Below are 15,960 nucleotides of genomic sequence, written 5' to 3' on the forward strand. Positions count from 1 at the left end.
CATTGTATCATTCTAAAAAAAAAACATATCATACAAACAGTGGTATAAGACCATATTTGGTAACACTAGAGCAGGTTTTTTTCAAATTGAAGCTCCAAAAACGCAATTTTAAGCGATTTTCGATGCTGTTAGGCATTTGGGGGCTTTCCCCTAGAAATTTTACGAAATTAAAGATCAGGAAACGAAATTTGAGATGTGTGTGTGGGGGGGAGGGAGGCTTCCGAGGAAAAGCACTTTGAAGACTTTTATTTTCAGACGAGCTAGAAATAAAGAGTTAAAAGGAATGAAATGGGACGGAGGGGGGGGGGGCAATTAGCTGCCCAATAATCTGTAACTATGAAATTTTTTAATTCAAAGATTTTTTTAAAAAATAAATTAAGAGTTTTCCCCAACATTTTTTTTTCCTCCTTAAAATTACTTCCCCCTCCCCCCCAAGATGAGTTCTTTTCTTCTCTTCAATAACAAAAAATAGTTTTTTAAAACATTCAACTCAGTATTCTGGGGGGCGGTAGCAGTAGCGAAATGTTAGCCCCCCTCCCCTCCCGCCAACAAAGGATAAATTTAACTATTTCATTTATTATTTTTAATTGACTTCTCTATAACAATATATTTTTTTTACAGTTGTTTAAAAAGAACAAAAAACACAAGCATACTTTTGAATAAAAGCATTTTGAATAAAAGCATATATTTGAATAAAAGCATTTTTGGTTGCAAAAGAAGTAATACTGGAGTCAGAAGATAGAGGAGAGCTGCAAAATATATTTAAATCATTACCCTCGAATTCAAGGGAACGAAATATCGCGATTCGTCCATTAATTCTTCTTTGATGGAATCAATAAATTTTAAAAAAGTGTGCAGAGGTGCCTATAAGAGTCATAGTGCTACTTGCGAAATAATAGATTTCTTTTTCAGCTTATAAAAAATGCAGAATGAAAGAAATCACATGGTAGTTTCTTTGCAAAACCATGATATTAATGGAAGCGCATGTAGTATCAAAATCAACTGTACCATGGTTTTAACAACAAATCAGTAACTGCTTGGAAATTCAAAGAAATAGTATCTGAATTCTTCAAACCTATGTGTTATGAAGCTATGATTTTCATAATTACATACTATTTTATAATTAAAATATAAATTAATTTGTAAAAACTCGAATGAGGTATGGTTTATTTAATGATCTCGCACTCATGTTGTAATCATTATGACAATGATCCTAATTAAAGATGTTCATTTTATAGCATCTCAGGGACATCATATTGGGTTTAGTACAGGGGCTGATCTAGAGGGGGGCCATAGCCCCTCCCAAAGCAGTGTAATTGTAGGAATTTTTTTAAAGAAGAAATAAAAAGAAAGAAAATATCATGAGAAGATAACAAAATTTAACACATGTGTTTAAAAGAAATTTAGGTCATAATTGAGAGAGAAATTATGTCCCTCTCCTCGAAACAGAACTAGGATTTCCAAAATTTTGCTCCATCGTTTAAATCATTTCTTGATTCCGACTAAAGAAACTTGGACGATCTCTAAATGCTGCTGTCCTGAGAGTACACCTATTGCTCACGATACCAAAGAGAGCCTGAATTTGCATCTTTATGGCTTTAATTTCTTTAGAGCCCCATTTTTAAATTTATTCTTAAAAAAATTAAATTAAAGAGAGATTTCTTTATGGCTTTAATTTAATTCTTTAGAGCCCCATTTTCCCATGCTCCTCCACAAAAGGTAACCAAAAACTTCATTTTTAGACTTTAATTTGGAAAAAATTTCAATGAAAATTAGCTTATTCAGCTTATCCCTCAACTTGCCTAAAAGACGCTTAAACGACCTTTTTGGGGGTTTCAATTACAAACGATTTGCGATTGAACTATCCCCCTCCCTCTCCCAGTTAATATCACAATGATAGCTTTAGAATGAGGTTTTTAGAGGAGAGCTTACGAATCTTCCTTATCTTTCTCTAATATGTCCAAAAATTGCTTAAAACTGGATTTTTAGACTCTCGATCCCTTTAATGTCAGCAAACATTGCTAAAGGTGCATTTTTAGGCTCGACAGCAGAAGAGTTAGAAGAGTATCCACCTCCTCTCCTAATTTCTCAACATATAACGGCAGAATAGTTCGGTTTACAAACTTTATTTTCAAAAAGTAATTTGGAGTCAGCACCCGAACAATGACCTTTCTTCGTACAACATAATCAAAAATAGCTTAAAATACGTTTTTAGGACCCAAGTGTTTAAAATACTCATAAATTTCAATTTTGAAACATTTTCAAGGGAGATTCCCAAATCCATCCCATCACTTAATGTCACTAAATATAGCCTAAAATTGAGTTTTTAAAACTTCGTTTTTATAAAATTTTTGGGGAGTTTGTCCAAAAATTTCGGATGACTCCTCCCAAAATGACCGGCTAGATCTGCCACTGGTTTAGTATTTAAATGCCTCACTTGCTAAATCGACGAACTCCATAAAACAAAAAGTAGAGAATAGTAATGAAGAAGATGGTGTTATCCATAGGAGTAAATAGGTCCTCGCGTTTTATTTTCTGCCATCACATGGTTAGAAATGTACTGAACCAAAACTTTAATATGAATTCACATGCTAAGCATTGACAAAGCACTATTAAAGCAGAAATGAAGATTTTTTTTTAAAAGTGGAGTTAAATCGATTTGGCAATTGAGGCATCCATTTGATTCGCTTGAAATGTTATCTTATGCATACATTCAAAGCATTTTAGTGCATAGCATTTATGTACCAAAAAGTAGACTAATTGGCCTTAAGTGATACTAAAAAAAAACATTTAAAAATAAAGTCATGAAAACTGTGGTACATATTGTATGCGGGGGAGGGAGGGGGTGCGCTATTCAATTTCTGGGTCCCCCCCCCCCCCCACTGGTTGCAAACAAATAGATTTCTTATACAGTAGACCCTCATTTTACGCGGTTTAAGATTTGACACCTTTATTTTATTTTATGCCGAATGCCGCAATGCAAAAAGATAAAATTTTCCCTTCTTTCAAATCCAAACTCTTAAAGATTGCAGATTACACATAATAAACTGCATTTTGGCATGCTAATAATTGAGCTTAGGCCACTGGAGACATTTTATGCGATTAGTTCCAAAGCTCTCCCCAGAAGTAAAGTTATTAAACTCACACAGTTCAGAACTCACTGGAAGAAGAGCTTTTAGGAGTGACAAAGGAGGCCAAAACCAACGAGGATACCAACATCGGTGACACACAACCAAAAACGTTCACAATGAGAATTTTGAGCAATTCCTAGACAATAGAAATGATCTTTCCGATTTGTTAGTGAAGGAAGATTCTATCATGGAAATGACGTAAGTGGTCATGGATGCTTTAATGCTCTGCAAAGAATTACATAGAAAAATTCTTAATGACTGCCAAAAGACTATCATTGCCAGCTCCTCTTTATAAACAGAACACGGAATTAATTTATGTTTTCTTTATGCATGTTATACATAAAAATCGATATAAGTTAACATTAAACTTATTATACAACTTGTCATCACTAGACCGAATTTTTTTTTTATCTACGGAACCAAACCCCCTATTTTAACACTACTACAGTAAAACCTGTAAAGTTGACCACCTGTCTAAGTTGACCGCTATTTTCAGGCACAGAATTAGATTTTGTCATATAATTCAACCTCTATAAGTTGACCACCTGCTTAAGTTGACCACAAAAGTAGTGTAGTGCAAATGGTCAACGTACACATGTTTCACTGCATTAGGTCTCAATTTACATGGTATTTCCGTAGAACGTAACCCCCACGTAAAATGAGGATCTACTGTATAATGAAATTCTGTAACAACCAACAACAATATAACAAAATATCTGTTTAAACAAAATAAATTTACAGCCCAGAATTAAATTTCCAATACATCGTTTGAATTTCATTACACTGAAATTCCCGTTACAGCAAACAGAATTTGCAGTCCCTTGAAGTCTGTTGCAATGGAATTTCACTGCATTATATGTTTGTCCGGGAAAGGAAAATTTCCTATGTAAAATATTTAAAACAATAATTTTTTTCACAACCACAGAAAATCCCATGGAGCATATAAAGTGCTGAAATGTCAGATTGTAAAATGTTTACAAAGACACAAAAATAAATAACATTAATTCATACATAAACACAGATAATCCCATGGAGTTTGTAAAGTACTTTGAAATTTTACATTGATAAAACATTTAACAAAGTTTTTTAAATTTTTTTAAGTAAATTTTAAATTTAGAAAAAGAACTTTCATCTTTTGCCACGTAATTTTAGCTAAAACTTTTTTTTCATATACTTCTTAAATGAAGGCAATAGCTAGCAATAATTTTAAAAACCTATATATTTTCACTATTACCAATAAAAAGTAAACAAAGAAAAAAAAGAAACTCCTACAGCATATAATTAGATAAAAATAGTAACAAGAAGTTTTTGTAACCCTGAAAAGGGTTGATCCTGAAGACCTGAATGAGCACTATTTTCTTCACATTTTCTGGCTGAAAACCATTAATGCATGACAATAAGATGAAACACACAATGTTTTATTTTTCTTTCAAAGTGTCACACAAAAAATTATAAAAAAATAAATAAATAAAATTGTGAACTAATATTTGGTTTATTTGCAATTATCAAGTTAAAATGTCAAAAAAGGCATTTTGGAATCTGTTTTAGATTTAAATTACCATAAATGATGTATAACTGAAAGAGTTTTCCATTTCATCAGTCTCTTCAAATATATCTTTAATGGTTTTTAAAAATTGAGAAGAAAATGTATTTTTTTAATGCTGCAAATTTATTAGGTCACAAAATGTTTTTAAAATTTTATTTTAAAGGTCAAACTACCTTAACTGTGATGCCAAAACTTTGACTTTGGGGCAGTAACTTGTAGCCTTATATGCTCAACCATGGCCACACTTAATTCTTATAGGCTGTAGGGATGTGTCGTTCACAAACGAATGGGTCAAAAAGAACGAATCTTTGAAATGAACGGATCCGTTCGTTCACCTAAAAAATGAACGAATGTTCTTTTGAATGCTGAACAGTTTGGAACATTGTATTGATGTACTTGTGATAAAATTTTTTTTTTTTAAATTACATTCATCTTTAAATTTTTAGCTCTCAATCAATCTCAATTTCCTTTTTCTCAGAGCAGTACAATATATTCATTTTGAAACTTTTTACTTTCTGATGTATTCATCATTTTTCTTGAACCCTTGCAGTTAATTTGCAATTTTTGAATGTATCCATTTCAGTAATGTTTTGTGTAACTTGTATGGACTACAAACAAAATGTTTGGACTTTCCCCTTCCTGTCCCATGCCCTGCAAAAAAATTTCTTGCGCTTTCTGTCGCCAAATTTATTTCTAAATTTACATTTCAGGGCTATAACACCCTCACGTGCGGGATAAAAAAATGCTTAAATTTCATTAAGATTTTGTCACATCTCTTAATATTCTCATTAAATGGGGTAAAAACATTTTTATCTTTCCATTCCATACAAAAATATTCCTGACACAGTAGTCAAAAAGTAATTATTTAAAAAAATAATGACGAAATCTTTTGCTTAAGGAATCATACATTCATTAGTAATTTGTTAAGCAATAAAATTTTTATCATTACCCTTTTAAATAAGTTTTAATGAAATATATGAGGCGTTATGTGAGGGACAACATTACCGTTTTCTGTGGAATGACCCTTTATCACTTTTCTGGGAATTTTTGTCTTCTATACCATCCCTACCAACTACCATCTTATATTAATTTGGCTTTATTTTTAACTTGCTTGGCGACTTCCAAGTAACGTATTAATATTCAATATCTAGAGATTTTTAATAAGGATTATTACTGCCAAATTCCCCCCCCCCCCCAATTAAAAAAGGGTTGTGTTTTTTTTCTTTTGTTCTCATACGTATTGTGGGATAATTTTGAAGCTCCCTAATATTTTGGTGAGTCTTTTTTTTTTAAATTAAGTTATTTGGTACTCCCGCTGAGCTACCAATATGTTTGTTGTTACTTTTTTTGTTATACATAGTCAACTATATGTATATATACAGTGTAGGTGGGGAAAAAATATTTGAAGAAACGGACTTCTTTCTTTTGGGTAAATTTAGGCCAGTTTTAAACTAAAAAGCAAACGTTTACTTAAAAAAAAAGTGTCTTTTCATATCAATTTACAGTAAATTAGCTGTAACCACCGTTAATCCTTTTTAAATTGATGTCATCTTATCTTTTTCAAATTTTATTCTGAATTGCTTTCAAAGAACATTAGTTATGTATTTATATATATACTTCAACACTTGCTTTATAATATTTCAAGAAATGCTTTTACCTTGTTCACTTGCTGACTCGCAACGCGTTCCAAAACCTGTGAGCCTTCTTTTAGGGTAAGCTGCTCCCCATGAACGAAGTCGTTCAAATGAACGATTTAAATGAACAGATCAAAAGAATGAATGATCCTCTGATGAACGGATCATTAAAAAGAACGACATTGCCCACCTCTAATAGTCTGTGACAATCACTGAAATTTATGGTAAGAAAGAGGGCGCCAATTCCTTTTTCCATTCTTACAATTGAAATACCCAATCCCAGTCCAATCAAAAATAAAAACTTTGAAATGTTGCCATTGGTCGGTGGATACACAGGATTGGTTTCTGCGCCTCTTGCGGCGACGTATGAAGTTTTTATTTTTCAAGATTTTCAAGAGCAGATTATCTTATGCTACTAGCTGCATCAGTTTAACACAGAAAAGTCATAAATTGTTCAGGCCTCTAAAGCGTAAGCGAATCAAGTGCAGCCATGACTCAACCTACTGCTTGACCCATCATCTTGTGACCTTCCAATTCTCAGGAATTATCCACTGACCCATTATCTTGTGGGTAAGAATAAAGCAGTAGCTTTCCTCTCTCTATGGCTTTGAGAAACAAATGTCCTTTACTTCAGTTATGCTGTTCTTTGGTACAATATGCATGGCATACATATTCTTTGCCCGTTTGAAAATTTTGAAACGAAAGAACTGTGTACTCACTCGTCTTCATTTCTTCCATTAGTCCATTTGAGGTCATGCTTAAGATATCTTTTATGCCAAAGACCTTATTACAAGTTCATTGAATACATTATCGAGTGAGATATGTCATTTGGTAACATTCATCTTTCATCACATACAATTTTCTATGCATTAGCTTTGCAAATCGGAGAATGCTTCCAGCAGCAAATGAAGAGAGTTTTTTTTTTTCCCCCAAAATTCAATGACATCATATACGATTTTTTTTCATGTTTATATACCATGAAAGAAACACATGAATAAATGACCACACATGATTCAAATAAAAAACAATTTATTTACAGATCTTACAATTTTCAATGGAATGGCTATATCATCAAGAAAATTGCTGAAACAAGAACAAAAATAAATTGATAATACATAAACAAGCCAAAAAACATAAATTCATAAAATAAACAAGTACATTTAAGTAAAACACGAATCAAATTCAAGGACCTCCGATTAGCGGACGGCACCCGGGGCGAAAGTTTTCTGGCGACCCCTCCCCCTATACACAGAAAAATCAAGTTATAATATCAGCACACCATAGGAGTGAATGCATACTTGCATTTTCTACATATTGTTTGGATTTGAAGTGCCCTTCTCAGTCAAAATTATTACCACGTAATGATAATTCTCTAGTATTATATTTTCATCCATATTTTTAATGTCTTTTAATTCTTAAATTTAATTATTTTATTTCTATTTAACACAAACTGCCGAATGGCAACACGTAATTAAAAAAAGTGAAAAAGACGCACGAGATCGTGTTCCACGAATTTGGTCTTGAGAAAATAAAAATGACGACTTCTTGAAGTATATGTGATGAAAATAAAGTTTTGTCGATTTTTATAAAATAATGGAGTCAAATTCTTATACAAAATTAGGGTGTTGTTATAAACCTTCACAACACTCTCAGTGGTGACCCACGTTTTGGACAAGAAAAAAAGGAAAAGAAAAAGAAGACGGACAATGCTTTATTCTATGGTATGCTCTTCACTTAAAGTCATTCACTTGAAGGGAAATGCTCTGGCCTAAATTTTATTTTCGTGTAAAGATAAATTTTATCTTTGACTAATTTTTCTTTGTTTTAATTTAATTGCATTTGTTTATTTTACCTGTAAATTCTCAGTTAAATTTTAAAATGTCGGTAGAAAGTTTAGATAATGTTGAATTTACCAATAATACTGTACAAGGTGACTCAGTTTTGAGAGTTGCAACCAGATTACCTCCACTATGGAAAAGTAATATAACAGTTTGGTTTATTCAAGTGGAGGCTAGTTTCAATGTTTCACGTATAACAAATGATGAGACGAAGTATAACTACTTGTTATCCGCCATTGACGCAGATACACTTAGCGGTGTTTCGGATTTAATTATAGCTCCTCCAGAGGGAAATAAATATCAAGCTTTAAAAGATAGATTAGTTAAAGAGTTTTCCGATTCGCAATCAAGTCAAATACGGAAACTTTTGTGTGAACTTACATTAGGTGATAAAAAACCATCTGTTTTACTTCGGCAAATGAAAGAACTTTCACGAAATTCAATTACTGGCGAATTTTTAAAAACCATTTGGTTAGAGCGTTTGCCAACACATATTCAAGCCATTTTATCAGCATCAACTTCAGAGTTGACTGAACTGTCCATTTTAGCTGATAAAATTCATGAAATAAAAATGGAGCCATCAGTTTGCAAAATTTCAGAAACACTAAAACATAGTGAACAAACGACGCAAATATCAAATTTGCAAAATCAAATTGAGCATTTAACCATGCGAGTTTCTGAATTAACTAAAATGGTATCAAAACGTTCATTTTTAAGAGGTCGTAGTAATCATAGATATAGGTCCCAATCTAGGAGTAGACGAGTTCCAACACCCTCACATAATCAAAATACATCTGAGTTTTGTTTTTATCATAAAAAATTCAGCGATAAAGCATTTAAATGTCGCCAACCATGCAGTTATGATGCAGTTCAAAAAAACTTGCCATAGCTGCTATGTCTAATAACGATATTTACCCTGACATAGCAGCACATAAACAGTGTAGATTACACATAATGGATAAAAGTACGGGATTAAATTTTTTGGTTGATAGTGGCAGTGATATTTCTTGCATTCCTGCCCATTTTTCATTCAAAGCAAAAACTCCCATCACTTACGTGTATGCTGCGAAAAATTCAAAAATAGCTGTGTACGACCACAAGGTGTTAAATATCAACATGGGATTGCGTAGAATATATCAGTGGCCATTTGTTGTAGCAAATGTTTCTTGCCCAATTCTAGGAGCAGATTTTTTACAAAATTTTTCACTACTAGTAGATTTAAAGAAGTCGAGATTAATTGATTCAGTCACTGGTTTGACAACGAAGGGAGAGTTAACTATAACTCAATATAGTGGAATTAAATTAGTCTCGGATAATATGGTGTACAAAGAATTATTTAAAGATTTTCCCGAGTTATTGAATCCTATCCCAAATTTCAAAAAACCAGTCAGTCACGATACTGTCCATTATATAGAAACAAAAGGACCGCCTTTATTTTCTAAGCCCCGACGTTTACATCCAAAGGTATTAATCGAAGTTAAAAAAGAATTTCAATACCTTATGGATCAAGGAATATGCCGTCCTTCAAAATCTCCTTGGGCTTCTCCTATTCACGTGGTACCAAAAGCGGATGGATCTTACCGTATTTGTGGTGATTATCGAAGGTTAAATTCGGTCACTGTGCCTGACCCTTACCCTGTGCCACACATACACGATGTAACGAACATTTTACACGGCAAGAAAATTTTCTCTAAACTCGATATTGTTAGGGCATATTTTCACATTCCAGTTTTCAAAGAAGATATTCAAAAAACTGCAGTTACCACACCGTTTGGTAGTTTTGAGTTCTTATATTTAAATTTCGGTATAAAATGTGCAGCAAATACGTTCCAAAGATTTATTAACGAGGCACTTTCAAATGTAGACTTCGCTGTTGCTTATTTAGACGACATACTAATTTTTTCCGAAAATGAAATGGAACACTTAGAACACATGAAAATTGTATTAGGTAGGCTTGCCAAATATGGTTTAAATGTGAATATTTCCAAAAGTGTTTTTGCTCAAACTGAAGTATCATTTTTAGGACATGATATTTCTTTTGAAGGAATTAAACCTTTAAAATCAAAAGTTGAAATCATTCAAAATTATCCTAAGCCAAAAACAATATCAGAGCTTCGACGATTCATTGGATTAATAAATTATTTTAGAAGATTTGTTAAACATGCAGCAAGACTGCTTACCCCTTTAACAGATCAAATAAGAGGATGTAAAAAGAATGATAGCACTCCTATTGAATGGTCTCCAATTTTGAATGACGCATTTGAGAAAGCTGAACAAAGTTTGATTGGCGATGCATTGGTCTTTCCCTCGCAGGATGGGCAGTTAGCATTACACACTGATGCTAGTGATTTCACCATTGGTTCAACCTTAAGTCTGCAGACTGAAGAAGGGTTGAAACCAATAGCATTTTTTCCAAAAAAACTGAATACTGCTCAGTTAAAATACTCGGTTTTTGATAGGGAATTATTAGCCATTTATGAATCAGTAAAATATTTTCGACATTTCATCGAGGCGAAAGAATGTATAATATACACTGATCACAAACCAATAAAATTTGCTTTTCAAAAGAAACGAGATACCTACACAAATAGGCAAAGTAGATGGTTATCCTTTATCTCTGAGTTTACAACTGACATTGAATATTTGCAAGGTAGCTCAAATGAAGCAGCCGATGCCCTTTCTCGAATAAGTACAATTAAATTTCCTACTTTGCTAGATTACGCTAAGTTAGGTGTTGAACAAAAAATCTGACTTAGAACTTAAATCTGCTTTAGAAAATAAGGAATCTAATTTAGTATTAAAATTACTTACTATGCCTGATTCAAAAACTGAAATATTTTGTGATATTTCTACAGGAAAAGCACGACCTTTTCTAATAAAAAGTTTTCGTAAACAAGTTTTTTTAAACCTACATAATTTAACACACCCAGGTATAAAAGGTTCGACTAAGCTTATTAAGCAGAGATTTGTTTGGCCTTCAATGGCTACGGATATCAAAGTATGGGTTAAAGAGTGTTTAAACTGCCAAAGATTAAAAGTTTTCAGGCACACTAAAACTGAAGAAGGAAAATTTGATATTAACACATCTAGGTTTGCCCATATACACATTGATCTAATAGGACCACTACCAGAATCTGAAGGAAAGAATTACTGCTTAACGGTAATTGATAGGGCAACGCGATGGCCAGAAGCATATCCTATTTGTGATATGACAGCACCAACTGTCGCTAAGACGTTGATGTCTGAATGGATTTCAAGATTTGGTTGTCCAGAAAAAAATACATCAGATCAAGGTCGTCAATTTGAGTCTGAGCTATTTCGACAATTAACTCGATTCATTGGTGCCGAAAGGATAAGAACTTCACCATACCATCCTCAATCAAATGGTCTCAATCAAACTGGCATCGACCATTAAAATGTGCTTTAAAAGCTCGACGAAATGAAAAATGGACCGAAGTTCTTCCCACCATACTCCTAGGATTCCGTGCAGCAATTAAAACGGATCTGAATGTTTCACCAGCCGAACTTGTTTATGGAACTTCACTTCGACTTCCAGGAGATTTTTTCGATGAACATTCGGTTATAAAAAGCCCTGAAACTATGAAACAGAAGCTAAGAGATATATTTCACGATTTTGCTCCTTTACCGACAAAATCACATTCTAATATTAAGCCTTTCGTATCACAAGACTTAAAAACTTGCACCCATGTTTTTATCAGAAATGATAGGGTGCGGAAAAGTCTTCAGCCGCCATACAACGGACCTTATGCAGTCATCAAGCGCGGCGCGAAAGTGTTCAAAGTAATGATAAAAGACAAAAATGTCACTGTGTCTGTAGACAGGCTAAAACCAGCATTTCTGTCTGCTGACAAGGACAATGTTAACCAACCAGAAGAAGAAATGCGTAAAAAGGATGAAGAAACTTCATATAGGACAAAATATGGACGAACAGTTCACTTCCCAAAGAATTATGGACATGTCATTCGTGGTTAATGCGTGACTTTCGGCAACGCATTTATTATCTTCATTACTGGGAAGGGGGTTCTGAAGTGCCCTTCTCAGTCAAAATTATTACCACGTAATGATAATTCTCTAGTATTATATTTTCATCCATATTTTTAATGTCTTTTAATTCTTAAATTTAGTTATTTTATTACTATTTAACACAAATTGCCGAATGGCAACACGTAATTAAAAAAAGTGAAAAAGACGCATGAGATCGTGTTCCACGAATTTGGTCTTGAGAAAATAAAAATGACGACTTCTTGAAGTATATGTGATGAAAATAAAGTTTTGTCGATTTTTATAAAATAATGGAGTCAAATTCTTATACAAAATTAGGGTGTTGTTATAAACCTTCACAACACTCTCAGTCTCAACATGGCCAAAGATGCTTTGAGAGACAAGATGGCGAGGTGGTTGCTGGAGTGCAGTCTACTACTTATTGCATTGCTTGAGTTGTCATGGTTATCTCCTATTCAGTTTAAAAAATGCAGAGAATTGAGGTTTTTTAATCATAAAACACAACAAACTAAAGCAGAACTAATTCTCCATGAATTCCTCACTGCATAAAGCGTAAGAGCATGAAGAGAAAGCCAGTGCCCAGGGTTTCATAAAGGGAGAGTGCAGTTTAATATTTCAAATCCTTGCTCGTACTATCAGGAAAAAAAAAAGTTTGTCAAACAGTTAATCCGTTCAATAACCGCAACACAATAAGGGCTCAAAAAGGGGGGGGGGGGTACCGGTATGGTACTTTTTTCTTAGTGGTGGACTTAAAAACTGCATCACTTGCAAAAATTCACATTTTAAAGAACTTTGCGAGGATATCAGCTTATTTTTACAAAAAAATTAGAAATGTATTGATGTGAAAAATAGTGGTTAAAACTATTGTTGTCTTAAGGCAATCAATTATCTCTTGTTAATACATGAAAGCTGAGAGTGCCAACGAACTGGTAGATAAAGTAAATTTATCTACCCAGAGAGTGTCTGCAGCATGGTGCAGTTCAACTCGTGAATTGAAGGCAAAGCGTGGGTATTTAGCAGTAAGTTACCTTCCCTAAGCCAGGGCTAAGGCAGAGCTACATGCAATATACCAGACAGCTCGATTATCACATCCAGAGACTGCAGTTTTGTTCTTATTAGAACTCATCAGTCTGGATTAGTGAATAACGGAGCTGGAGGTAGAAGTTATCTCATGAGCCCCGTTTAAATGAGACTTTTGTACCTCGAATTTCCCTACTCCAACTCAAAAAAAAAGTTGCCAGCATACACCATTTACATGCAAAAAGAGCTTGTATTCCGAATTCGAGAAAGCGATTTTACCCAGCATCCCTAGCGGCTATACCGAGCTAGTAACTAGTAAACAAACTCATTTTGTGAAATGCAATCTGGGTAAAAACCTCTTTGCCTCTAGTCAATAGCAGGAAGAAGAAAGATCCACATTTACCCAAGAAATAACCAGAATGTGGTTAAAAGAAGGTTTTTTCCATGGTAGAAAAGGTCAATGTAAACACGGATATTGAAGCCAAGAGTGCGACCAAACTGGTAGATAAAGTAAATTTATCTCAATAGCGAGGGTCAGCAGCATGGAGCAGTTCGACTCGCGAGTTGAAGGCAAAGCTTGTCAGATTGAGAGTGTATGACATACAGGGTGTTTCGTTTTAACCTGCAAGACCTTTATTTTTGCAGTCGTTAGTCCTAGATGTATACTTCCAATTGCAAAAATGTTCAAAATCAGATTCAGAGTTAAGATATTGAAAGTTTGAAGCAAAAATAAAAATGAGTCAAAAAATACAAAATTTACAAAATTTAACTTTTTATATGGGCCCCAGGTCCCCTAACTTATATTTAGGGAAATAATCTCCATTGAAAAACAATTCCAACACAAAAGGTTTGACATTAGTATGACCAATATTCTCCGAGATATGAAATGCAGAGTTTTGCGACTTACATCACTTTGCACGCACCGTCAATAACACCTTGGGGGGGGGGGGGGGGGGAGAATATAGCGGTTAACAAGGGTTTAAAATTATATGTGTGCATAGAGTGTAGTTTTTCATATTGTTTGAGGTTTTGTAATGTGTTTTCGCATATCATGGCATGGCATTTGCAATTATTTTTGAATAGCAATGAAAAATATTAATGCCTTTCTTTTTATTTTGACGATTTGTCATTTTTCTGAAAGAGGGATAGGTTCCAATATTATCTTCTGTAAGGTTTCTTAAAACTTTGAACTGGAATATCTCCTTCAGTTTTTGTTCCATAAATGTCAAATACTAATTACTAAGATTCTTTAGCTAAGTATTTATGCTAAAAAATTTACTCAAAAAGAATAAAATGTTAAAAGAAAAAATAAGCACCTTTTTCACTTTTTGTCTTTTTTGAGCTACACTTTCAGCATCTCTTTCATCACCAAGTCCCTTCTTCTTCTTATCTCCAATAACTGCCATCGAGTTCCAAATGTTTTCTTCATCTTCATCAATATCTTTTGCTTTTGCCTTTCCAATTTGGTTTTGAGAGTTACTGGCATGCAACTGTGCTAATGAAGTTTTCATAAGTAAGCAATTCAGTCTTGTTTTTAGATATATCTAAAAATAAAATTCAGTATATAAATACACGAAGTTTATATGCATAAAGTCAAAATTTATCAGAACTAATATAGCATTTCAAATTTCATTAGCCATTCTAGTTTCAAGAGTGCTTAAACAATTTCATAATTTTGGAGAACTTATTATAATTCTCAGATACGCAATGCAACAAAGCAAAAAAAAAAAAAAAAAGAAAGAAAGAAATCAAAGTACTTAAAAATGACAGCATAAACTTTTCCAGTGATAGCTTAATTGTTTGTGTTCATGTGTGCACTCAGATATTTGTTACAATATTTAGAAGGAAGACTTTTAAATGGATGATTTATTTCATCCCATAAATTTGCATCTGAAAATTTAAAGATTCAAAAAAAAAAAAATTCTCTTAACATCCAGCATCTGTATTTATTAATTAAAGGTGAGAGAGAGAAAGAGAGAATTTTCAGGTCAAAATTTTATTAACACTTTCTTTAAAAAAAAATCCATGCTAGCACTGATCCACAGGGAGTTTGTTTCTGATTATTGTCGAAAGAGTGGTTGGTGGGACATTAATTTTTATCATTGTGATAACTAGCGATTCCGAGTTTTTTCACCAAAGGATTCAGGAAAACCCAGAATTTGTCATCTCTCTTCTATAGGAAGAACATTAACTATTTAGGGATGCCATATTTAACAAAATATACCCTGGAACCACAATAGACTGTAGAAATCTCAAGGAGTAAAAGAAAAAATGCCATTGCGAAAATAATTTGAGATTCCAGAACCAGTTCTTTTTCATTAACAGACACAGCAACTTTCAGGAAAGGATAGAAGAATGCTATTGGATTCTTCCTTCTTTTGCCTGCAGACATCTTCCACTTACTACACTAATTCAATTTTGCTTCCACGACAAAAAGATCTATTGAAGAATAGAGCTATACAACACCAAGTGTGCAGTTTGTCAACCTGAGTGACACTCAAGGGTGAATCCAGCAAGTTTTCAAGGGAGGGGCAATTGAACTTTTTACATGCTCTTTACTACCTATTCTGATTGTAAACGTTTCAGACTTCAATTCTAAAACATTCCCAGGGAAGGATCCCAAACCTCTCTTCCCATAACTTTAACATTATCAAAGATCATCTAAAATTGAGTTTTTAGAACTAAAATCTACCAGTGGCGACTCTCTCGCGAGAGGGGTATTCAGCCCTCTCTTGTATCTGTCCTTGGTGACATGTTTCATCTCTTAG

General features: G+C 33.5%; 1 protein-coding gene across 1 annotated transcript in view; it reads right to left on the reverse strand.

Moving 5' to 3' along the window:
• Window positions 1-7,345: 7,345 nt before the first annotated feature.
• Window positions 7,346-15,960, reverse strand: part of LOC129224537 (WD repeat-containing protein 74-like) — a 32,676-nt gene continuing 24,061 nt past the window's right edge. The window contains exons 8-9 of the mRNA XM_054859009.1: window positions 14,509-14,736; window positions 7,346-7,394 (exon numbers count right to left, since the gene is read on the reverse strand). Of these exons, the coding sequence (XP_054714984.1) occupies window positions 7,383-7,394; window positions 14,509-14,736 (240 nt within the window). The 3' untranslated portion in view covers window positions 7,346-7,382. The remainder of the gene's footprint in view (window positions 7,395-14,508; window positions 14,737-15,960) is intronic.

Source organism: Uloborus diversus, chromosome 6 (assembly GCF_026930045.1).
Source record: "Uloborus diversus isolate 005 chromosome 6, Udiv.v.3.1, whole genome shotgun sequence".
NCBI classification, from domain to species: domain Eukaryota; kingdom Metazoa; phylum Arthropoda; class Arachnida; order Araneae; family Uloboridae; genus Uloborus; species Uloborus diversus.